The sequence below is a fragment of the Strix aluco genome, chromosome 4, assembly GCF_031877795.1.
Source record: "Strix aluco isolate bStrAlu1 chromosome 4, bStrAlu1.hap1, whole genome shotgun sequence".
NCBI lineage: Eukaryota > Metazoa > Chordata > Aves > Strigiformes > Strigidae > Strix > Strix aluco.
Genome location: NC_133934.1, coordinates 108379791 through 108406963, shown reverse-complemented (window position 1 = coordinate 108406963; position 27173 = coordinate 108379791). Strand labels below are relative to the sequence as shown.

Here is a 27173-nt window from a genome sequence, read left to right as displayed (position 1 = left end):
TTTCTTATTTTTAAAATGCATTAATAAAATCCAGCCTACAGTTCTCTTTCTAAATCATGTATTTAAACGACAACCTCCTCCTGCCTTTTGCCTCCCTTCCTTTAATCTTCTCCTTTAAAACATTACTCCAATTAGACTTTATTTTTGTGTCACTGATACTCTTGCTTTACAGCTTCTCTTCACCTAGTTTCTTTCTTTTTTTTTTTTTTTTTTTTTTTACTGCAGAAAATGTAGTCAGTGCATGGATGAATAAACAGGAATATCAGGCTTGTTTCAATGTACACTACAAATCTGGCAACACATGAAGTATTTCTTTGCAAGCAAAGACAGTGGACAGAGAAAAAAAATAAATCCTGTCTAAGAATTAATGAAAACTTAGGGACTGAGGTATCCCAGTTCTGTATCAAGACAGAAGATTTGTTTTTAACTCTTCTGAGAATTGCTGACTCCATCCCAAACCTCAGGATTCCTAATTTAAATCCTTCTATCCCACTGTAAAGTGTCTCAAATTTGATGGGTTTTACTGCAATCTGAAACAAAAACATGTCAGATGCTTCCTCTTCCTGAATTATCTTTCCTATCTTACATACTCTTGGTCCAAAATGACTCCTACTTCATCACTAAAAAGCTTTATTTAGATATAGAGTAGGCTCTCAGCAAGAACATAAAAGCAAGAAAATAACAGTGACCAAGCACAACCTGTTATCTGGGATGTACACCAAAGGGTGAAGGCACGTGAGACAACAGAAGGGAGGCAGTCATGGAAAACTGCACTTTAGGGCATAGAAATTCATACATGTGTTAGCAAAAGGTATATACCTTGACTGAGAAATACCTTGTGATGACCAGTTTAATGAATCAAGCATCAAGGAACTGGCTATCAGCACAGCCTATGGAAAAAGCCCATCTCCTTATTGTGTACTTGAGGGAGAGGAGAAACGGCAAAACTAACTCAAATAGATCATAAATGGCTCGATGGTTTTGGCTGAACTACATCACAGCAGCTGAATTGCAGATAGCAGCCTCAGTGTTAATGCAGCTATTTGCCATCACCCAGTTCTGAGGAGCTTTGCTCAGATACCTGTACTGGGCCACTGTTCAGAGTCTTACTGTCCAGTAAGAGAAACTCTGGCAGGGTTGGAATGGTACAAACAGTGAGAGATATCCCTAATGACAGGTTATTTCAGTCACAAAGCTTAGCTCCAAGTTAATTCCATCCTTCACCATTCCTCTCTAACCCTTTTCCTCACAAGAAAGCATAAAGCTCATGTTGCAGGTGACTGAGATGCAATTGGATTCTATAAAAAACACAGTATCAGTGCCTGAATTGTAAGTTTGTTGCTTTTCATTTTCTTTCTACTTCCTTGTCTTTTATTTGAAGTTGCAAAAATAATCTTTAGAGTCTTTTAGTCCCATTGGGCTAGTTTTATTTAATTTCAATTTAACTGTGTTTTAAGGAAAGCAAATATTCTCTCTCTTTGCTCATTTAATGAATATCCCACTTTTATTTGTATTTTCCATTGAGCAAGTAATTATGAGTCTAATGTATAATCCTTCTACAGGTAATAAAACTCAGAGAGGAGCATGGAAATGCCATTCAGAATGCAGCCCTGCTGCCTGAAGATTACACCACATGTGATGACGAGGAAGATATTTTAGTTTATAAAATTTGCAAACATTAGGGATGAGGAAGACACTTTAGCTAGTTTAAAAAATTTGCAAACATTAGGCTGTAGCACTGTGGAGAAAATCACGTACACATGAAATTGTTCCTAACAGCATACCCAAACATGCATGTGCTACAAATATGACGTTTTTTAAAGCTACAAATAACTGTGTTTCCAGAATTGAAGTGATTCTATGCATAAAATACAGGATTCCTTAGCTATTATTACAAAAGTTTGATATGAATTGCAGTTTCAGCAGTCTCCAGCTGAAACACACTAGATTAGCCTGGGTCAACCAAACCACAAAGCTTTTTACAGAGTTGAAACTCTGCTGAACACTGGTTTGGTCTTGCACTCAGTATGAAAAACACTAGTACAAGTTTGGTCTGTGAAAGACAAAAAATTATTAATTTCAAAAGCTCCTGTTTGGTCTTCTTCTAAACCATTAATTGCTCAGGAAATGGAACTAATAAGGATTGATTTCCCACAGTTATTGGCTCATTGAAGTTTTTTCTGAATCTGAGGCATTCATAATGACTCTTTATTATATGGATATTCTGGCATTTAACATGAATTGAGATCAAGCCACAGTCCTTTCCTCTGGGAGGGCTGGAACATTGCCCTTCTCCCTTGGTTATTTTCCCTAGCCACGTATGATCTTTATTTTTTTTGACTTTTGCCCCTATTTTAAATTCATCTAGAAAATTGGTTTGAAAGAAACTGGAAAAAATAAGGGAGACACATGCACACACACAAAGTACAATCCCATAAGCCTTATTTTCACAGGGACAGGCTGAAAACTTAATCATCTACAAACAGCCAGGAATTGAAATACATGCATGGAAAGGAAAAGGTGTCTGGAATATAAAGGTGTCCTTTTCCCTTGGGGTACAGCTGCATATACTCAGTACTAGCTCAGAACATAAGATTATGCTGATTCTATAAAACTATACATCTTCTAATGAAAACAGAGGAATACCTTTAGCCAAGACAGAAGCAGAGGGTACTGAGGCAGTCTCCGAGTGTGATTTATTTTCCCATTTAAAAAAAAAAAAATCTCTAAAGCAATGAGCTGAATATTTTGTTTCTTTACACCTGGGACTTCCTACAGCAAGTAATATAAGAAGAAAATTTATTCATAGGGTTTTTACTGACTGTAATTGGCTGCCAACTGGATCAGAGGTATTTTACCACAAAATAATTGATGAAAGGAACAGAAGAAGGATGCTCAGTTTGAGCCTCTCTTAGCCACACTTCTCTCTCTGACCAATGGATAGCAGAGCTAGAATCTAACTCAACATGTCTGTCATGGCTTCGAAAGCCATTGCTTTCTTTGAAAGCAATTATTTCATAGAAATAAGGATAATTATTAAAATGTATTCTTTTGCATATACATCACCATGACACTGACAAAGTGTAATGTTGAATATGTGGTAGAGAGCACCACAGGATAGATCACTCACATTAAAAACTTTCTTGTACACTTTCTGAGTGAGTGGAAAAGATGAAGTTATCCCCTTTGAGAAATTTATTAGTGTAACATTGCATAAACAATTAGGATATTTCTCATAATTTGAGTTTAAGTGGCTTGTGGGCAACTCCTACACAACTAGCAAATTGCCTCACGTTTGTCACAGAATTCTTCCTTCTGTCCCAGGTCAGTTATGTACAACCTAGAAAGAAAGAACTGGAAGTTGATTAGACTTAATACTGGAAACCGACAAGAAGATCATGGCTTGATCTTGGACAAAACATGTAATAAGAAGAATGTGGTTAATGTTGGAATTCTTTCCTTGTGCTCGTCCTGCCTTTTGTAACCATCGACATCACCAAGCCTCCGCTATCTTACGCACTGTCAGCATCACATACAGCAATCTGTTTTTCATTTGTAGTGAGTTTGACATTTTAGCATGGTGACATGTAGTATCATGAGGTTGTGATTTGCCAGTGGTGGTATAAAACATGGGATAGTGATTCAAGAGCCAGTTGTTCACTACTCCTGGTGGATTTAGGGTGATGATTTTCAAAAAGATACTGAATTGTTCTGCTGCATTTTGACCTAAAGTCAACTGAGTTGACAGTTTTGGCTAGATTGTGTGTCAACCTTTACATTTGCAAACCTAAAAGAGAGAGTGAAATTCAGATGATGAAAAATTATGAGGCAAGCATAAAGTCTTCTTAAATCTTGCAACTTAATCTTCCATATTCCTTACATTTCAACTCTATATCTATATAGACAGTATCTTGGGTGTGGCCAGTCACCTCTCCTTTCCGTAAGGTCTGTTCAAAACTCTTCTCCCTTAAACTGTTAGAAAATATCACAAGTAGCAAAACCAAGTTTGTTGTTGAATCACTTTGTAACTCTCTGCAGAACCAGGATTCACTGACAGACCTCTGAAATAGCGGGATCCATGTGCATCATACCACACAGCTGGCATGCTTATTCTTCCACTGTAAGGACCATTACTTTGTTTTCCAACAGACAGAATGTGCACCAACAGGCTGGTCAATTTATTGAGATGAAGCAACAAAGATTTATATAGCAACCAGTCCTTATTAAACATTAGTTTGCAGGTATAGATACACTGAAAAATAAATAGGAAAAAGTATGTACCTGTTGGGTAGTGTTCATTCACTGGCCAGCTGTCAACCTGAAGTGTGGCATTGCCACCATTCCTGGTAAAGCGTACCACGTGGTATTTGCCATCATTTACAGGTGTGCTTTCCTCTTTAATAGAGATGTCCACTGTACCAATATTGAAGACTACACCAATCTTGCCTTGCTCCTAAAATAAAAGAAAAAAGAAACAAAAGCTTGGAAATTGCTGCCTATTAGGAGAATGTTCTTGGCCTATAAATCTCTAATGGGTAATTGTGCTGGTAGATGGCACTGTAGAATACACACAAGTATCATTTTGAGCTTTGTCGGGACACATTTCATTGGCTCCGCTTCAATACAAAATATTGTCTTTTAAACTCTTCTTTACATCATTCACCTGAACATAGTGACTCATTTGTTCCCTTAAAACATCACAGAAGACAGGTGAGAAATGAGGCAGAAGATGTGGATAAATAGTTATTTGAGCAACATCTCTACTGATTATTGGTAGTCACTTGTTCAATTGTCATCTGAAATGCAGCCACAGGCAGGCCATATCTCAACAACTATTTTGTTCTGTTATTCTGCTTGTGAAACAAACATCCACTACCCAAAACAAATAAACATGGGATCTAGCAGGGAGAATGCAGTTACAAGAAGGGTGGAACTACAAGGGAGCAAAAATGTAATTAGCCAACTTTGACTTTGACCACCTGAGCGAATCTAATCACTCTTAAACAAAATGGAAAACCTTCCAGACTAGCAAAAGACAGGACTGGCCACAGTCTTTTACTTTTCTATGTCAGACGCCAAGCAGTGCCTTACCAATAAAGCAGTCCTCCACAGTGTTTTCCCAAAACTTTCCACCTGTCACTGATTGAAAGGGAAGAGAAGGCAAAGCCAGTTGTACTAGCCATAACACTTCCTCCTGCAGCTCCCCTCATGTAATTCCAACTAATGATCATATTCATTGACTTTAGGTTGTAAAATACAGACCCTAAGTATATTCAGATTAGATATCCACATTTAATACTACTGATTTAAACAGTGCCAGAAATACCCGTCACTGTACAATATACAATTAACAGGAATGCATCTTCAAGCCCTCAATAAGGAGATGCACAGTATGCTGGTGTCAACATTTATGAAGGCAGTTAGGTGTACTGCATGGATTCAAATATGGTGCAGACAGGCAGAACTAAAATGTATCATATAGGAATCCAATACATTTGCTAGCCATCCACACTATAAAATTGGCAATAGCTTTGTAAACTGTCTCAACTGGAAAATCAGGGAAGAAACACGAACAGAGAGTAGATGGCCATCTCATATCCAAATATAGTCTCTTTGAAGCAAAAGGGGCAAGAGACAGTTTTGTTACTGTTATTACCTCACATATCTGCTTGGTGGGCAGAGGAGTCCATCCTTCAGGGTTGTTACCCTGACTGACTTCACTACATTCACATTAGCAAATCTCAGGAATAAGAAGGAAACCTCTCCTCTTGTACTTGAGGGCCACCTCAGATTCCTCTCCTCAATTTACTCCTGTTTCCTGGTATCAACAGACATTTTCCTTAAAACCCCCATGTTTTCCAATTTCTCACAGAAGCCTTTCCTGATTTCTGCTTTACCTTACATTTCAAAATTTATTCATCAAAATACTCATCAGAACTTCCTTATATCTTCAATACCCTTCTTTTTTTTTTTCCTAATACCATCCCCCCTAGTCCTCAGACTACAACACTGTTATTAGGAAAGGAAAACAAACAGTCCTGTAGCTGAAGAGGTCATTAAAAATTTGGACTGTGCTTCGACTACTTGAAGTTTAGCACTGTAACAGTAAGCACCCTGATTTTTCTCTTGTTTCAAAGGTAAATTCTAAACTCTGCAAAATGTATGCTGGACAGTAACAGTCTCATGTACATTCATGCTGCTATACTTTGGATGGACTTCCCTTCAAGATATCAGTAATCTTTTTTCACTGGAGCATGGGGTAAGTGGATTGCTGCTCCCAGCAGATGCATGAACTCAGATACATTTGAAAACAATCAACCTTTCTTCTCTTATGCTACCCCAAAACCAAAGGAGTTTTCAGTGAACAGAGATTTATTTCAGGTAAAACCATTGCTGGCACAGCTATACCATTTCCTTGACACATGAAGTATGTGATGTCCCAACACTGGTTTAGTGAATCTTTTGCTGGCAACCATATAATTATTTTTATCTGCATAGCAATTAGTAAAGGACAAGTGATTAATTTTTGCTCAAAGACTTACAGAATATCTACTGACCAGGTAACCTGACTACTGACTCCATGTGGTTTTGCTACATGCTGCCTTATAATCAACCTCCTGGACAACCCATTGTACATTTTTTCAATTGCCATCAATACATCAATCTTCATTTTCAAACTGTGGCTGCTCAGAGAAGAAGCCACCTTGGTGAAGGCATAATGTGAGCAAGTAAGATGAAGAAGAGCTGCACCTTATCTAATGGACAGATCTCCACCACCACAGAAGAGGAAGGGATTAGGAAGTCTTCAACAGAGTGGAAGTCATGTACCTTCAAGCCCTACAGGCTTACCAAGGCAGAGATAAAAACTTGCAAGTGGAGAAAGGGATAGTGGGAATTTTAGGTAATCTCCCCTGCAGAAGGAGAAAATGTTTCTGATCTCTTCTTTGAGGAAAAGGAGATAGCACCTTTCGCCATTCTCTTTCCCTGGGCTTGAAGGAAAACCCCTATTTAAAGGGCTAGTGATAACCCATGGATAAGAGGGCAAACTGGGAAAGAGAGAAGGTTCTGGAAGCAGAGGACTGCAAACTGCCAGTGGCCTTCAGTCTGCTGGAGAGAGGAGGGAAATGAGCACACTGGTGCCCTCTGCATCCCAAGCAGATGGTCACCCCCTCCCACAGCCAAGGGAACACAGCCCTTCTAAAAGCAGCATAACACTTTGCTGCAACTGAGAAATGCAATAATTTGTCTAAAAAAAAAATCATGGGCCTGACTGAAGGCCTACTCCAGCTCTCTTCAGTCTGCACTTGAGCAGAGCTCCTGTGACGCTTTAACACGAGTTTTGCAGAAGCAAAACTTTATGCCAGATTTTGATACTCCTATTTGGACTGAGTAGGAACTTGTCATAAAAATGGTTCTGTTCCAATTACCAGGATAAAAGGCAATATAACACAGTATGCCAAAAGCAGAGCTATTGAAGCCAAACTGTACACACAGACTTCAAGATAGAGTTTATTCATGATGGATTAGATCTCTGGGGTACCACACACTACCAAAAAAAAAAAGAAAAAAGCAAGCAACAGTTAGTTTATGCATTCCTGGCAGAAAAAAAAGTAAAGCAAAACACAAAGGAAATCCTACAGCAAAGAACAGTGACCATGGACACAGGGGGCAAATCCAGGATTTATTTTCAAGATCTCTTCAATTCCAGTTTCCTACCACAACACCTCATTAAAAGCAGTTTTTACCAAGATCTACTTTCCTTCTAAAACTGAAAGACAAGTTTTACCATCAAACTTTAACACTTCATGATGGATGTGACCTTTCATTCCTTTCCCCATACATTCAGCTAGCAGATTTTCTTTCCACATTACCAAATACAGGTATTAACTAGACCAGTAAGTATGTAACAAAGAAAGATTTACCATTGAGCCACTTTCAATGGTAAATCTTTAATGTTTATTTTGTAGTTAGAGAAAATAAATCCTAACCATACAGCAAGGGAAAAGCTGAATACGGAGCCACACAGAGTATGCTCCAAAAGGGTTCAAGAGAATTTTAACAGACAGTGTACAGTTTTTCCTCTCTGCTTTGGTATTCACTGGGCTGTCCCAAACACTTCCCATGAAAAGGTGACCATTAATTAAAGTTTTTGAAACCTCCAAGTGACATCAAGTGTTGGCCCTATATCTTGGAAAACTGAGAACCATTTTATTTATAAATAATGAAGTGAACTCAGCATTCAATCTGTATTTTACTTCTCCCCTTCTTTATTTAAGGATACAGTGCCAAGAAGGATTTTTAAAGTTCCTCAGGAATTTATATTTTGCTGATTTGTCCCATAAAATTGCTGCGCTCAAAAGCCACATTACCGTTTCCTCACATACAGTCCTTCTGGAGATAAACTTCTGCCATGATGTCTCCAAGACTTCAGGCAAATAATTATAATCACATAATGGAATAATTGTAGATAAATTCTAAGAACAAAAAATGGCAAAGTACTAAAAAGAATGTACAAGGCCTCACCTTGACCTCTCTATTCTACACCATGTTCTTCCACAGGCTCCTGGCAACAGTTTCTTGTTATATGCACTGTTACCAAAACATTTTGAACATTATTAAATGATATAGGGGCTAATCTACAGCCTGGATCAGGAGATCTGCAATCTATTGCTTGCCCGTAAGCATTATTTCACTTTGGGCAACTTTTTCTTTTACCTTTCCATGAAACAGATTCTTCATCTGTGACAGAGGGATGATAGTCACCTGTCTTTCCAAGTTCTACAAGCCCTGTAAACCCAGATATATTTTACTTAAACATGATGATATCCTGACAATCCCAACCCTTTCAGCCCTGAGAGCAACTACCATCCAAGAGGAGCAGGTCCTAAGGTCTTCTCATTTTCCAGTTTCAACTCCACCAAAACCCATTCCTTTACTCTGAAGGGACCTCATGAACGTTTTTGAGGTCTGACATTTTTTTCAGGTATGATTTTTCTTTTTTTTCCCTCCACCCAAGGAGAACTAGAGCCTGACTGCATGCAAATTGTCAGGTCTTTGTTTTCTCTGTGCTGTGTCTTTACATTTTGAAGGCATCTGTCTTTCTGTAGCAGACCAGGTGGAAAGAAAGTCAAATGGGGGTGGCAGTGATTTTGTAAGGTGAACAGTTGGGAGCGTATTAGAGAGGACACATACATGAACAGCCACATGCACTATGTGCTCTAAAAAGGGCTTCACCTTTGGGTCTTCTTTTTCTTTATCTAAAATTCAAATCATCCAGACTGAAAGTAAATAGCTGTTCCCTGTGTGCACACAGCATTTCATTTCAAAAACCAAGAGAGAGAACCCCAGGCCGTAGGAGAAATCCTACTCTCAGCTGCATCGATATGAATTGATAATAAGTCTGTTGAAGACACTCTATTCCTACTGATGCAAGTGGAAGCAGAGTTTATCCCAGTAACTTTATGCTGTTTAATTTCTTCTTCTGAAACTAAATGTGAAAGTAAAAAAAAAGCATTTATAAAACATAACTGAAATCTGACTAGAATCCCAGGATAACTGTGTTTTCTCATACTCATTTTACTTCATTCTTTAAGTCAATACTGTGCAGACTACCTCCTCCTTCCTCCCTGGCTGGTTCCAACATGACTAGACATCAGCCCAAACCTGGCAGACAGTATTCCTAGTTACTGCTTCCCGAAGATCACTGCTGATTTTGCTGCTCTCATTTGAAAGTGATACAAGCTCTTTCAGTAATATAACAAGCCATTTCAAACTGTAGGAACGTTTTGTAAACTACTTCTTTCCCCCCTCCCCCCCCAAATGCCACACACATACACTTTAACTCTGCTACCCTCTAAATTCAGGAAAATTGCTTTGTTTTCTTATAACCCTAAGCACTGCTTTTCCTGGAATGGCTTCCTTCTACTTAGGCTCCTCAGACTTGCAGTCTATGTTTTTAAAAAGAGATTGAACTTTTATTCCTCCCTCTTTGGAATTTTTTCCACTTTATTCTTTTTCTTTGTTTGATTTCCTTTGGGTTTCTGTTTAGGGTTTGTTTGTTTGTTTGCTTGTCTGGTTGTTTGGTTTTTTTTTTTGCTTAGTCTCAAACTTGATTCTGGATGTTAGTCCAGCTGTCAGATTGCTTGATTTCTGTTTGGGAGATTTTGCACAATGGTCCTAAATGTAGTGAGGTATCCAGGAGAACTGAAGGTATAGATGTATATTCCACAGAGGGCATTCACTAATTACTACATCATTAGATCAGTTTATGTGAACTTTCAGTGTAAACAGAAATTTAGAAAGTTCTTTACTGATTAGAAAGGTAGAAAAACCCAGCACTGTGCTTAGAGGACCTTTCTGAGCTGCAACTAGACGTAAATGTGTGGCTGGACAGGCCTTTCCAATATATGTATATCAATGGATTTAAGAAAGGGATGTGTTAGAACCTGTATTCAGCACAGAGTATAAGGCAGTTACTTCTACTCCACTCTGTCTGGTCCTATGTAATGCCACTTTTAATACCACTGAGAGATAAGTCTGAAATCAGAATTCAATATATACAAAACTCTAGACTTGGGTAAAGGGAGAACTTAATGGATGAAGTCTTCCTTTATCCAAATAATGATGGCAGGGAAGGCATGCTCAAGAACCAGTACAGCTACCCTGGCAAAATAATAATCAACAGAAGCAGCAAATGTTAAAAAAATGACAGGCACTGAAGCTCACTTGACTTGCAAGCTTTTAATCAGGGTTCCAACACTTTGCAGTTATCTTGAAACAAGAAAAAAATGTTATTAAGGTGAAAGGAAGTACATAGGCAAGCTAATTTTGGCCAATTTTTGAGGGCTATTATAAGGAACAGTAGGTTGTTTTTTGTTACATACTTCTTGTTGCTACTTCTTTAAGGTGCTGAACCAGATCTACTAAATGCCAGTTACAAACCTATTTATCAGAGAGAACAATACACACACAGGACAAAATAAATAGAAATTATTACCCTTCAGGGTCATGGTTTTTAAAAGAAGCAATTCTCACAGATACATAATTTATAAGGCTAAAAGGGACAATTATTATAATCTAGTCTCCTCTAAAAGTTTATATGAGGCCATATATCTTGTCTGAATCGATTCTTTGTTGAACTATAGGATATATTTTAGAACAACACTTATTTGTGATTTGAACATTTACAGCTGAGGAAAGAAGCCTTCAAGTCATCGCAGTTGTTGCTTTGATGAGATTGGTCCAGTGTTGAACATGGTCAAAAAGGCAAGTGGAATGTCAAGAATTATAAAGAAAAGGAACAGTGTACAAAAGGAAAATCTCTGTTATAAGTTAATGGTGCACCTTTGACTTTAATTCTTGAACACTGTACACAGATCACTACAGGCTGTCTCAAAAAGAAAAAGAGGATATATAAAAGGTTCAAAAAAGTACCACACTTGAAATTGTATATACAACCCCATAAAAATTAGAGATGACTAAGCACTATTTTTTTTATAACTCAAAGAACTACAAATATGTAATAAAATAATTTGATAATAAAGTTTAAGCAAAGAAAGTACCTTTTGAGACAGTACATAACTGAATTATGCAACTCCCTCTCACAAGATGTTTTGGATGCGTAAGATACATTCAAAACCAGACAAATTCATGGGAGGAAAGTCAATCAAGCGCCATTGAATACAACAATGTGAATACAACCTCCTGCTCAGCAGTTCCTTAAAAGCAGATCACTACCATTTCTTTTAATTTTTACTTACTATATTGAAAAAACATCTAGCACCATACTTCTATAAATGATTTGTAAGACAGTGATCAAGTCAAAATTTTCTTGAAGGTTCTTACCAATTCTTGTTCATTTTATAAAGTGGTGAAACACTGAAAACTGGCAAAGATTAATGAGAACCTAATCTTTTTCACTGAGGGTTTAGAAAGGGTAGTTTAGATAAACATCTGCCACATCCAGGCTGCTGTATTTAGTCCTGCCTCAGAGCAAGAAAATGCTAGAGAAGATGACTTAAGGTTCCAGCTTCATCTTTCTGTGACTGTAAAATCTCTCTCCAGCTTTACAGAGCATAATAGAAAATCACTCAGCTCTCCGAGTTTCTCACCTGAAAGCAGGTTTTCCAATCCTTCATTTAATCTTCCGCATGGCCTCGAAACTCCTTCAGTTTACTAATACCTTTCTTCAAATGTAGACACCAGAAATTTTTAACTTTAGTTTACAGAAATTACACAGCCACTTTTGTTTTTATGTTCAAAGATCACATCATATCCTTTGGACACAATCTTACCGCCAGGGCTCACATTTGAGGTTTATTCACTATGACCAACAGTCTTATTCAGGAGTGCTCTCTGGGAGTATCCCTTGTATTGAAAGATGACCTCTACTCTTTGTTTTGATACACATTACATTAATTAGCTCAAGTAAAATGTATATCAATTTCTTTGTTAAGAGCTTACCAAGCTTTCCAAACTGCCCTTCATTTTTTGCCAGTTGACTGTTTATGTGGGACACAGTCTACTAGATAATACTTTTTTAATGGTGCACACTACAAGAAATTATAGCACAGCAATACAGTGCTACTAAACTTTGTCTTATTCTTCCAGTTCTTGAAATTTTTTTTTGACCAAACACCCTTGCAATTTCACAGAAATACTGAGTTACCAGTGGGATGTGAAATTGCAGTTCTCTTCCTTCACTTTTACCTTACCTTCTGAATCTCTCCCTTCATCTTTCCCTCTCAATCTTTGCCTTTTGTCTAATAAAAGTTTCTTTTACAAACAAAACTATCCTGAAGTCAAGCAAAAAAAATGGACAAGAAGCTCAATTCTGTGACAACTCTACCAGGATCAGGAGTGAACACACAGAAGGTGTTTTGGCCAAAGAAAAGCATGTATGAGATACAGAAGCTGCTTGTTTTTTTCAGCCCTGCACCTGATAAGAGCTTTCTGCATCACTGCAGGTTTTTAGGTGACATTAATACACAATATCAACAGAATTATACTTAGGAATTAATTTGGCACCAGAAATTTCCATATTTTATGTAAGGTACATCAGTACGGTTTGAGACCTTTCAAATTTTAACTCACTCATAGAGGTAATTGAGTCTAGTTACAGTACCTGGTTGAAAGACAGAAAAGATTTCTTGTCTGCTTTTACTGCTGTTCTGCTGTACCTTGAACAAGTCACTTCTTTTTCTCTCCCTCCATTTTGTCTTTTTATACTATGAAGCCACAGGTTTATCAAACAGTATATTTGTATATTATCTACCACAGTGGAGCCCTGGTATCCAGTGGGGCCTCCAGATGTTGTTGCAATACAAATAATTAATATCAAGCAGAGTATCCTGATCTACAGTATCATCATTACCGTAAACAGGCTTGTACTAAGCTCACCTTAAACCCATTTCCTCAAAATCTGGGGAGCACTGTGGAACATCTATTTGCTCTTACTTAAATCTGACACCCACTGAGCAAAGCCTAGTAATCAGTGATATTCAGTGGTCTTAAAAGGGAAGCTTGCTTCTGTGCTATTCAGTGCCTAGGAGTATATGCCCAATTAAATCTTTTCTTCCCATGGCCTAGGAAAGCACCACTACACTGCCTGTCAATTACCAGGTGGTAAAATGTTACAAGAAATACATGCAGGTGTGTTTAGGCCACACAATTTGTGGAAAACAACTGTTGTTACACAGCTAGTGAAGCTCCAGCCACGAAGCTGTTAATCCCTCTTATGTAGGGATACCATCATGCAAGTAAAGACACAGAAATTAGCAGCGTGATGGAAAGGGGCATTTCCTAGGGAAACAGAATGCAAAACGAATTACAAAAGTGATACCTGCCCATTGGTTCACTAGCAAATATGTTGTTCAGATCATTAATTTGTTTTCCCAGCTTACAATACACATCATGAAAACCTGCCCTATCTGATGGTGTGAACTCCTGCTATAATTAGGATTAAACATTCTGATGGTGCCTTTTGAAAATATTAATAGTATATCCTGGAAAGTTTTGTGAAATTATACCTTTTAGATATGATTCTGGACTAGAACAGAAATAGGAACCAGTCTGAATGTTGACGTTGGCTTCTGTTTTTCTAAAGGACTGAGCCAATCCATACTGTGTGCTGCATTTTATACTCAAAGCATTCCCAAGCTGCTGCACTCCTCCTGCATTACGGAAGTTGGCTGATTAAAAGCAGGCCTTTACATTTCTGTTTCTAAGTGCTGCCATGTAACTCACCCTTCAGACAAAAATGTGACCAGCTGCTAAAATGTCACATCCACTCAATAAATGACTGCAGTAGCAAGTCAGATTTTAGTAGGACACAAGAACAAACAACTTGCTCAAAAGCAGAGATCTTCCAGGAGAAGATATCTCCATCCATTTCACAATGTCTTTCTTGGAGTTTTAATCCACTGGGTAATATTGCCAGCAATTTACACTGACAAAAGCTAAAGTGGCAGTTACACAAAATACTGCATCAAAGATCTGATACAGGCAGCGTGGAATAAACTACATACCTTAACTACTAGGCTTCCTTATCAAGAGCATTGGTACAATTGTGAGATGTCTGTGGGCTGAAGGCACAGCATATATCACTCTGTAATAGCAATCAGGGCTGTCCGTCTCAACCCATAACCCACAGAAAAGTGAGCACTTGTCAAGAAGATGGCATTAAAAAAGGACACTGCTGTCTGACAGGAAAGGTGATCACAAATATCAACTTGCCACCATCCAATTAACCCAAGCACAGTAGATATATAAGTGCAAGCACTGAAGAGGCTTTGACTGAAATTAATCCATTTAAACTTGGTTTTGCCTAGAGTATATTTGTAAACTCCCTTCTACCCTTAATCATAAACAGTATTTTAGGGTTTCAGAGTGTTCCAAAAATACATGCTCAAAGGTATTATATGACTAAGCACTATATATTATTATATTTTCCTTACTCATTGTGGTTTTTTTATGGAATTCTAAAAGAATTTAATGCATCCAGGGTCTATATTCTATGTTCCTTTTGAAATCTACGAAACAGATTTGATGAACTGTATATAATATCAACAGCATATTGTAAACAAAGGAGTTAGTCTTCTTTACCAGACAAGCAAGAGGTTTGAGCTAAGGTTCAATAGGCCTCTCCAATCAGACAAGATAATGAAGAAAATATGAGTATATGCAAACGCAAACAGTGCCTGGATTCAATAACAGCTTATTTCTAGCTTTTCGAAGCTTGCTTTTTTTAAACTGCAGAATTGTTTTTTTTAAAGCAAGTGTAATGCGGCTTTATGAAAGAGGTTTCCTGAGATTTAGAATGGGAGTAGAAAATACACATTATAATACACATGAACAGTATGTGAACACCGCAGTATAGGAAACATATTTCTAATGAAAATATCCTAATTACCCAAAATCATTTACTTCTCTGCAGATTTTAATAACTTTCTATGACAGAGCACTACTTGGTAAGGAACAGTGGAATATTAGTGATGGAAAAAGAGAAGAGATGCACATAGTGCTTTTGAACACACAGCTCATCAAGGGGGCCCCCAGTACTACTTGCATGTTGGAAAGCAGAGACAAGGAGAAATGACTTGCCAGAATTTTGCAGGAACCAGGAAAAGTTACAGGAACAGAGCAAGTAATTGAAAAGTCCTTTAATTCTTAGGTCAGTATTTTGTCATTTACATTACCTTGACTTTGCTGCCAAAGAACATTTCAAGCATTCATATTTTACATACGTGTAGGATGCACTGACTACTAAATAAATTCACATAGAATCCTGCCATTTTCCTTGACAGCCTTTATATCTAGCTCAATGCATGTCTTCCCATGATCCACTGTTGGGGGATCTCTGTCTAGTATTTTGTGGTGCCCATTTCTAGGCCCTTCAACCTGAGCACTTCTACCCCCAGAATGGCACTTGGCCCCTCCAATCCCAAAGGCATTGTTACATTCATCTTCACCAAAACTCAAAGGGCTGTGTCTGACCTTGTTGGAAACAGCACCTTACACTGAGGCTGAATTTTCCCACAGAGAAAAGATGAGAATTCTACTGAATTAAGATGGGCTGCTGGGAAAAAGTTAAGATGTGGCTATTTGCATATTTGTTTCATGTTGTGGAATTTGCTTACTGTAAAGCTGCTTGGCAAAGTGGTATCAGCCAAAGACCCTTGCCAAGTTTGTATTATGTTAGTTAGATCACAACTACTGATGTCAAATTGAAACTTGATTATTGGGAATGGATGTCATACATAAAGCTGAAGTACTTCCAGGACTAATTTTTTGGCATAGTAGGTGTGGGCAGGAGTAGAGAGTAAGGAGAAGATTAATGTCACCATTTCAGCTTCTGTACCTCTTTCTGGTATCTTCTCTTCTGTACCTCTAGGAAAAAAATGAGACGTGAAAGGACAACCAATATATCAAAGGAAACTGCTTTCTTAGGACTGTGCTGAGAGCCTAATCCTATTGCAATCCCAGCTGCCCTTAGATGATGAGGGTTGTCTAGATTCTCTAATACTTTGAAATCAGTGGGAGAGAAACACAAGTGAATTAAGCATGAGGATGCACTCCTTGACTCAGCTTCTCTGTCCGTATGGCCTCACTCATTCACACTAGTTTCTGTGGGGAGAAGCTAGTTTTATCAGGCCTTCAGGAACAGACAAAGGACCATCTTTGCAGACAACCATCTATTCATAAATCATTGTGGCTACCATTAGAAGCATGGGGGTAGAGGCTGCTCAGGGCATGGGAGGTAAGACCAGTACAGAAAGAGCCCCAAGGTCCTTGGTCATTCCTTGATCAGGGCAGAGCTTTTGTGAGTAAACTGAAATAGCCAATGGAATTTAGAGCTACAGGACTGTTGTGATTTAGACTATACTGTTCGTGCTTATGTGCTGGAAAGAAAACTTTTTTTGCCTTTGTCCAGCACTCTGTAATTTGGCGATACTCAGTAAATGCTACCCAATTACAAGAACAGAGTTCCTCTCCTCATTCATTATTTTATCAACATGCTGTTGAAATTAACAGGTCAAACCCAGACATTTGTATTCAGGAGAAAGCCCTACAGAGGACCCAGATCTCAATAAGGATTTACCTTGATACTCTATGTTCAGAACAAAATATCATAGCTTTTAGAAATCAACTTTTAAAGAACTGCCATTTTGTTTAGGGAAATTAGTAAGATGTACCTTATCTCACCTTTTTGCAATTATATGACTATAGTCCCAACTCCCCAGCTTTTCTCCTTCCTACACAATCTACCCACCTGACTAGCTGATTGGAAGAGTCAATTAAATTGTAACAGGTTGATTGTGTGAAATACGAACTGAAGGAGAGATAAGGGTGATGGATGTCTATTACGGCTGTTGTCTGTGGCTGTTCTTCATGCAGATGGAGGACAGTATTGGCAGCATATGTCACGGGAGTTTGGGCTTGGAAGGCAGATACAAGCAGACTACTGATAAAGGAATTAAAACCAAAACAGCATGGCGGCTAGCAAGCCAGTCCGACAGATTGAACTGCTGACCACCTTCCCAGCTTCTGCACTTCTACACCTTACCCAGATCTCTAGGATCCCACCTCCATTCCTACTGCTTGCCTTTTACCTCTGTCTGCAAAGAGGGAGTCAAGAACCCTTAGCTGGAAAGGGGCTAAAGCCAATAGCCATTCCAGCAGATGCATCCAGGCAGTAGCCGGTCAGTTAGTGAGGCTGGCCTGGGTGAAAATCTCATAAAACACTGTGAATACTGCTTGTTTCTTGAAAACCTTAACACATCCTGGATAACCAAGTGCTTTAGAAAATGGTTATTTGGGCATTTTGGTTGTTGGAATACACAGAAGCATAAGGTGATGGAGATCAGCAGCTGTCCCTACAGTAAGAGTCTCACTACAGCTTCAATGGTAAGGCACACAGGATTATGACATCCCAGACCTTAGAGAATAACAGGATACCTTGTACATCATAGAGTCACTGGCCACTGCTGCCACTGAAGCCAAGGTCTTAATCTTTTGCACTAGCTGTGACCTAGGTTCCCGTAGAGTTAAAAGTTTATGGCCATTTCTTTTTCTCCTAAGAGTTTTTTTTTTAACAGTAATCCTGGATAACCTTTCTTCTCACATGGTTCTCCTTCTTGTCATATCAGAGTTTGGACTTGTTTCTTCTCCCAGTAGGTATACTGTTTCATTTCTCTTGGTATCTTCCATCTTCTTCATTTAAGAAGTCCCAGACTGTAACAGGTAGGGGCTTCTCTGAAGTCTGATAAAATCTCAGAACGATTTCACCAGACACTTTGTGATATAACACCAGCCCACATGCAGAGATAACCTATACTATAGTTTTACAGCTGGATAAAACAAGCAGATTGTGGTTCTGTATCATGATATTGTGATGGTCTTTTTTCACACTGGAACACAAGTTAACCTAATTACAGTCTCCCTAAATAGATGGGTACAAATGATAGCCTGAATGCACAGCAAATTCCTATGTCAGGGCTATGAAAGTTTCAGAAGGGTTTGCACAGCTTCTCACCGTTGAACCTCATACACTAACCAAGAATTGTCCCAGTGCATGAAAAGAGACCATCAATGAATGGACAGAATACTTCAGGGAGCACAACAGCTAGTTCAACATTTAAGCTTTGTTTTGAAAGAAAAATATCAAAGATTACGAAGAAAACACATTATACTGGCTTTTAGACTTTTCAAATTTACTGTAGAATAATGAAAAATTAATAAAAAATTACAGTGGTTTTATTTATTTACCCAGATTTTGTTAGAACTTTTGAATTTTTAGATATATTACTTATCTTTCCATTTGGTCTTTATTTTCATCCTCCCTTTTCCTTTGAATTGAAAAAGGAAGCAGAAAAGATGACAAAATGAGATAAAGCACAAATGTTCTTATAATTTATAAGTCTAAATGTCAGATATTTATTTTATCTGAAGACACAATTTTCTAAACTAACTGAACTAACAACCACTGAAACTAACTTTTTATTTATACCTTTCCCTGGTATAATATGTGGGTTTCTCAAATTGGAATTACAGGCAGAGTATAACCACTTTGAACTGGTAGCTAGTTGGCTCTAGTATTATCTTAAAAAAGACACATCATTATAATCTTTTTTAGTACACAGTATTTATTCACTGCAATCATGGCTATTGCTAAAGAGGTTGGCCTTCCTTAATCTCCCCACCAAACTTTGGACAGCATTATCTCAAGAAACCCATAAGAAGAATTACTATCACAGGAGATAACATTGCTGCCCTAATAAGGGCTTTTCTTGACATTGAAGCATGTACTATGTGGTGGCAAGGGAAAGTTTGTTGGGTATGTTTTATTCTGGAGTTTGTTCAAATTTGTTGGTAGTGCAAATAAAGGGTGCCTGAAAGAGAGAGCCTGGCCGATGTTAATTCCTCATAGATTAAGTTACTTTAGCAGTTTCATACAGTTGTTTTCTGCTACAACCCAACATTTTTGACTGCCATAATTACAACAATGGAATAGGAGAAAAATATTTGAATACAATTTCTTCAGGAAAAGTTATTTGGATCTTACTGTGTTTTGGTGCTTTTATAAATTTATTTATCAATTCACTTTTACCATGATACACTTTTGTACTTTCAAGTGACTGAGTCTTGGATTGTTTGGGGGTTATTTTGGTTTTAATATTGCATGTGAAACACTTAAAGATGCCACCCTAATGTAGTGGGTTCAGTATCACAGTCAGTGGTTAACAGCTCTGCAACCTTCAAGGTGGTATTGGATGCATGCACTTCCCCCAACATTTAGGGCTACATTTCTTTCTTCGTGAAACTAGGTAGGTGGTTTCAAGAAGAGGGAACATAAAAGCCTTGCCCTCTTTTCTAGCAAACACTTCACCAACAGAATGAACTGAAATGGGAAGAAAGCATGGAAAAAGCTTTATTGGTTTTGTGAGAAAGGTTAATAGCAATAGCTGCATTTAAGAAAGAAAACAGTGATGAGGGAAATCAAAAAACCGGCAGCTATGTCTTGATCTGAATCAAAGCAATAGAGAGGGAGCTGTGCCAAGTGGCCAAGTGTCTCCTATGAAGCACCAAGTGTTTCCCCATTTTTCTGGATAATTTCATAGACATGCAAGATACAATACTTAATTTCTCTCTCTCTCTTTTTTTTTTTTTTTTATTTAAGCAACAAACAGAAATGAAAACTCCCTACATGCCATCCTCACTAGCTGATGAACCTTCTGGGAGGACTTCAAGGAAAATGAGTGGGATTCAAACCTACAAGCCATTCTCTTTTCAGGCTTTCAGGACAGATGGCCAGTAAGGAGCTCTAAATTATTCTCAGTGTACACTAAAACCAGACTTTTTTTTTGAGGATTTGAAATTTTCCAACCATTATCAACTGGGCTGAGACTCTAACTCATTTGCTGGAGACTACCAAACAGCTACAAAAGAACTGTGATCTTCTTTTATTACCTGTGTGTACTGAGTTCAACTGCTAACTAGAAAGGAAGGGCATTGTTTAATCCTGGCACCATTCCTTTGACTTCAGTAATGTTTATCTAGAAACATATTTGGCTTGAAAACTGTTGCTTTAAATTGATCCTCTGAGTCTTCTTAACCCTGTTAGCAGTTGAATATTGGGTATACTGCATTATTTTCTGAGATCTACCTGTGGTTTATTTGCAAAAGCCACTTTTCTATCACTGTATTGACACACAAATGGAACCTGCACTTAACCCTGCCACATTTGCTAACTGAACACAAATCAAAGATTTCCAGTCTTCATTGTCAAAAAGATGAACTACATTCTGTCCAACTCAAACAGCCCTAGTATATCCAGATCAGTCACTTTCCAGAAACGATGTAAGCCACAATACCAGGTCCTGACCACTAACATTTCAGAACATTTCCTTCTTTTGACTATGGGTTTATGTGTACTTTTCTTGCTGCAACAATCAATTTTGAGAAAAACATGATCTGAATTGCTCCTTCCTGAAGAGCCTCTCATAAAGACATGAAAAGGAAAAATGGGGGAAATAAAGGAGGTGGCAAACCCACAAAAGCATCAACACCATGTACCAAAATACTACTGCTAGCACAGATCAGTGTCTCTACTAGGTGTCTGAGATAGCTGAAGAAGAGAACAGATGCAATGACTCATGTTACTAAAGGTACAGTGCTTGTGATCAGAGCTGAGTTTCCTGGATTGTTAAATCAGCAACTTTCCTGAGTGACGAACTAAATATGTTTCAAATGGTATTTCAAAGTTACAGTTGGTTACATTTGGCCATGCTGACCTTAACAATGTCATGTTAAATATTGTCTTTTTAATTAAGGTAATAGCTAAGCTCTGAGGAAGAGTATTGTTTTTCGCTTCATTAATTTTACTGTTAAATGGAAAATAAGATATATAAACAGATTAGCAAAGCAGCATGACAGAAAGGACCTTTCAGTTAGCCTGAACTGTCACCACAATACTCATGGGTCCAGACCCATCAGTTTCTAACGCTAGGCAGGCTGTGTGTGCAGGAGCCCCGATCTCAGAATTGCTCAGCACCCACAATTCCAAACACAACTCATAGGATCGACCAGCGTGCACCCAGTCTGACAGTCACACTATCTGGTCTCCACACAATACAGGTTAAGCTTCTGCATAAATACAGGTAAACCTTTTTCTTAGCAGCAGAAGGGCACTTCTGCAAGATCCCTTTCTGTTGGCTGCTGGAGTGTTAACACTGAATATTCTTCTAGCACGATAAAGGGAAAAGTTACATATGCCAACAGTAATTTAGGCAGCAGAGACAATGATTGACATTGCTTACCAATGTTTAACCAGATTACAACATGATACAACATTGCTATCATGTAACATAATCATTCAGTTTCAAGGGAATTACTTAGATTTGAATTAGAAACTAAAATTAGTAGAGCTTTACAAAGACTTTTGTAATAAGAAAGTATAAAAAAACTTGAAATACTTCAACCTGGGAAAGTTTCTGATGGGAAAGAAAAAAAGAGATATACAAAATGATGTACAAAACTGAAAGGGTAAGTCAAGCACTTAGATTCATCTTTTCTGATTAACAGACAACTAATGAAACTAAGATATTAATTTACTTTCTTTTTTAACACCAATGCTCGATCACAATCTAGGCACATGCTCCAAACTATTATTAAGACCATTGCATTAGGAGTTAACATTCATACAGATAGCAAAAGTTTCTAAGGATGCCATTTTCTTTTTAAGGAACCAAGAATAAAGACTACTGTGCTTCAGAGTATAATATGAACATATAGTGCTTAGAAAGAAACTTTTGCAAGAGTCCAAATCGGGAGCTGCTTCTTCTTCTTGTGTTGGCTTTGCTTGGTAAAAGTTACTGGTCTAGAAATGCCCTTCTGGAACAGGCTGATAATATTTCTATGTTCAAAATTAGCATCCTGAATATAGGGGCACTTCTTAAAAGCTTTCATCATGAATTGGGGTACTGTTTTCATATGCAGTAAATGCTCAGCCTGATTTTTCAAAATTAGGCCCACCCATCTCAACCAAAATGCATGGAAAAGAAGCTCCTTCATCCTTCAGAGTTATTAGAGAAAAGTGTTAACTTAAACAGTAAGACAAATAAACAGCTTCCCTCATGCTCTCTTTTTGCATGCATCACATCACTCTTGATCACAAGATTTTTTACAATTTAAGGGAAGGTTCTCATTGGATCCATTCCTGAGAACATCTGTAGCATATCACTGCTCGGCAGGTAAAGGGGGACAGCTGGCAGAGCATTTACTCCAGTGACTGTGAAACAACAAGTCACCTGTTTTTGTGAAAGGAATCATGGTTTAATAAATGAATTGGAGAGCTGCAGGTCAGATCTTAATCCTACCCCTTATGGTGGAAAGGACTTGCTGTGTAACTTGCAAGAAGCATAACAGCATTTTTGTCCCAATTTCTTTCCCTTTAAAATGAGAATAACAATGTTTTTATTAAATGGTTGTAGACTGCTCAGAGATCCCAGAATGGAAGAAGTCTAGACAACTGCAAACTTCACCCAAGAATTGTCTGACCTCTTCCTGAAATATCTGCAGATTTGTCTGCAGGCTGAACAGTTCCTGATAGTAGGGTAGCTTGTTTCACTGCTCAGTCCACTCATTCTGTCTGCAGCTGTTCTCAGGGGATACATATAATCATCACATTTGTTGCGATGGCAATGGTGATAATGATACCGTGTGCACTAATGAAAGGCAAGTACATATTTCACTTTCTGTAAGGGTTGGTGCTTGGGCAACACTGCCTGCCAGCTGTCTCTGTCCACAGCACAACCTGTAATTTAGTTAACAAAATGAGCCATTTCAGGGATCAATCATTATCCTGCCTGTCTTTATCCATTTACTGTTGCTGCCTGTGATAAACATAGTAGGTCTCACACCCAAGGTCTTTTTGGGTAGAAAGCATGCATAAATAAACATAGAAAAAATAGGACTCTTGTCCAACATGATCTGCCTATTCAGAGCTTTTTACCATAGTGCTGGAACTTCTGCTTCTTCTCATCTCTAAAATTAAGCAAAATCATCTTGAACATAAAATTTATTCTCAATTTTGCATCCTCGCTTGTAGCTTCCTTGATACTTTTACAGGATTTTGTGTGATATCCGTGGTCTGACCAGAAATTCTCACTGAAGTTCTGTTTCTGCTTTACCTCTATCATGTGTTTTCAGATCCAGGTGGATGCTATGGTTCAGTTAGTCTCCTAGCCAGATGAACTTCTAGGGGACAAACAGCTTCAGTGGCCATAAAGAAACAATGTTTGACACTATTGATGTTTCACCTCCCATTTACATGAAAGCTGAGGAAGGAAGTCAGAACCTTTCATTGATTTAACTTTTCCCTCTGTTGATGGAAGAGGTATAGCCAGACTTCTTTCCTAATCAGTAGTGGGAACACTGCTTACAGTTCAATATTAGTCAAGTGCAGAGTGTAATTCTGAGCGTAAATCACTCCACATCATGGTCTACAACATCAAGTTCTCACTCAATTTTCCCTCAGTGTCTGGTTCACATTTGGTATTGCATCCTCCCTTAGTTCAGTTTCCCTTATTCCACTCCTGTGTCCCCATCAACCTGAGAGAACTTGTCTCTTTGAGAAGTGCAAGGATTTGCACATCACAGGGAAGAAGTGAGAAGGAAGGTCTGGTTTAGCCTTGAGGGCTTCAGATCACTGGCAGAAGAGCCCTAATTAATTTTTGGAGAAGCTGCTCAAGCCTCCCACTGTCACTGCAGATGCACACTCCCTGTTCCATGAATGCAATCAACTTAGGTTCAAATGACTCTCCAGCTGATTTTAAACGTCTGGAGCCATAACCTAATCACAAGGATTTCCCCCATTAGATTTGATCCTGAAAATGGTAACTTGGAAAGAAAATTTAACCATCTTCAGTCTACAGTTCACACAAAGGTACTGCATTGGAGCACAAAAGGTGGGAAAGGGATATTATCAGGTCTGGATTTTCCTTATTCATTCAACAAGAGTAATCATATGCTACCATTTCATGGGAGAGTTGTGCAGCTTACTCTGCAAACAGTTGCAAAGAGCTGTGATATCTGCTGAAAGATGCATAAATTGTTAATATATATTATTCTCAGAATAAAATAAAACTCTGGTGATGCTAAAAACAGTTACTTATGTACATAATTGTTGAAAGCAAAGTTGATTTACTAACAAAATTATGCAACCTTTCATAAATTATCCTACACAGTACAGTCACTACAGTACTGGAAATTAACACACCCCCTTTTTTTTTCCTTTTATTTTTTGGAGGATATACATGATGGTCCTGAGAATGAGGCGCCTAAAAACCTTACTTCATTGTCAAGCAATGTAACAGAAATAAATGTCACAGATTATTTAAATATGATAATATAAACCCAATATTCTTTCTATAAGTAATCAAACATACTAGGACTCTTTGGATCTACAAAGATATAACAAAACACCAGATAAAAGAAAACAGGTGTCAGCCAGAATTTCAAAGGGCCTTTTTAAAAAGCACTCTACCAAAAACACTATAAAAATCATAATAGGAGAAAAAGTGCTGTGAAGAATTAGAAACTGATAAAAAAGAGAGTAAACAGAAAGTAGGAACAAAATTCTGGTTTTTTTTCAATATGACAAAGAAAACAATGGAGAAGTTCTGCTTAAGGAGCCCCATCTCAGATAATTGTCAGTGCTGTGGAAAAGGAGGAAAATAACAAAGAAACAAATCTGCAGCTGGCACAAAATTATTTAAGTTATTTCTTTGTAGGAGCTCTATGAAAATGGTCTACACAATGGCAAATTAAATTTACTGTTGACAGATGCAAAGAAACGCATGCTGAAAATAACTAATAACTGCATATATGCTGCTGAGTTCCAAATTAAGTGGAAATGCCAAGAAAAAAGGCCCCTGTGTGTGTATCTCAACCTGTCAAGGCCTAAACATGAGATACAACATGGGACAAAGATCCTAAATGAGGGACACAGCAAAACCACTCAGGCAGAAAACTTGAAATGCTCTGGGATTTATTGTGGATAGCTTTTTTTTCTGAAACCTCTGCTCTGTTTTTCCCTATTTCTGATATAAGCAAGTTTTGACATTAAAATTTGGCAGACACTGAACAATGGCAGAACATAAATTAATCTGGGACAAACCCAAAAGCGATATCCCTTAAAGGGACAGACTTTGGAAAATATGTCCATAGATATGTCTGCATGTGAGGAGGCCACTGTGGCATCATCTACCCTGGATCCTACAACATGTCCAGATGGACGCTGGTTAGATGAACCACTGGTCCAAAGAATAATATTCACACCTATGGCATTGCAATGCAATCCAGTTTTGCCCTTGGTAGTACTTTGTCAAGATGTACGTAGGCGAGGTGCATAGTCAACCTCCTTTCATTTTTTATTTGATTAAAAAGGAGTCATTGCTTAGACTCAATTCTTAGATTTTCCAGATTGTGACATGTCTCTGATGGATGGATCATTCATATCAAATGAACTAAAGCCATACACAGCCTTACATCAGTGCTGGAAAGATGCTCAAAGCACAAGCCAAGTGTGTTTATTTCTCAGGGGATCGTATTCCAGGGAAGGCAAAAGAACAGCCTGCTTGGCTTTGTGGGGGATGCAAACAATGGAGGCAGCATTCACATTGCATTAAGTATTTTCTAACAACTGTGAAGCAGAGAATATGATCCGTCAGAGCGATGGAGCATATAGGAGAAACAAAAAACTTCTGGAGATTTTGCCAGCATATCCACTGGTTAAATATGTAAGATGTAAGAAGCAGAAAAAGTATGTAAGAAATGGAAGCTACAAAAAATTACTCCTCCCCAAACCCTGAGAGCTCCCTACTGACATAATTAGACTAAAAAACAAACTACACAGACAGGGCAGCAAACTCACTTTGGGATGTGATCTAATTTAAATAGACATGGGGCTGTTCAGAGCTAAGGTAGAAGAGAAAAAGGCAAAGGGGTTTCCGTTTTTTCCTTCCTTTGCCCTTGTTACAAGCATTTGTACTTGTGCAAATGTTGTGGGTTTAAAAATCCATTCTTTATCAGAGCAGGATTGTTACATTTCTATCTGCCCCTGCTGGGATAAAAATATGGTCAATGTGTCACAGGCAGGGGTGATCTCAGTGTACAAAAAAAGGAATATTGCTAACACGAAATCAGTGCATAACCCTCTTGGTCCTGCACACTGTGAGAAAACATAAAATTCAGAGATCAGAAAAAATGAATGAATGAAAAGGAAATAAGGAAAGAATAAATAAAATAATAAACACGCTGTCTTCACAGCAGTAGCCATCTTCAGGTTCTTATTAATACACCTAAGAGATAGGGGAATGGCAAGGGGAGAGGATAAATAAGCTGCATAAGTGTCCCTAATCTAACCTCTGTATCTACTGATATGCTCCATACACAACCCAGATGGAATGACCATGTGTTTGGATGTCCTCTACTTATCTATGTCCCAGTCAGCAGAATGCAGCAATCTAACCATTTGTACAGTTTAAATTAAAATCAACCTAGTGAACCTGGTGAAATTATTATATGAAGAAATAGGCTTGGAAGACAGTATGGCTGTGGATGAGTTTAGTGGAGTTGGTAAAAAATAGGACATTTGACATATATCTATACTGAAA

At 38.1% G+C, this 27173-nt stretch overlaps 1 protein-coding gene across 8 annotated transcripts in view; it reads right to left on the bottom strand.

Moving 5' to 3' along the window:
* NRXN3 (neurexin 3) overlaps positions 1 to 27173 on the bottom strand; it is a 1036510-nt gene that overhangs the window by 138532 nt on the left and 870805 nt on the right. For all 8 annotated transcript variants that reach the window (XM_074824849.1, XM_074824850.1, XM_074824853.1 and 5 more), the window contains one exon: positions 4282 to 4453. In XM_074824849.1, the coding sequence (XP_074680950.1) occupies positions 4282 to 4453 (172 nt within the window). The remainder of the gene's footprint in view (positions 1 to 4281; positions 4454 to 27173) is intronic.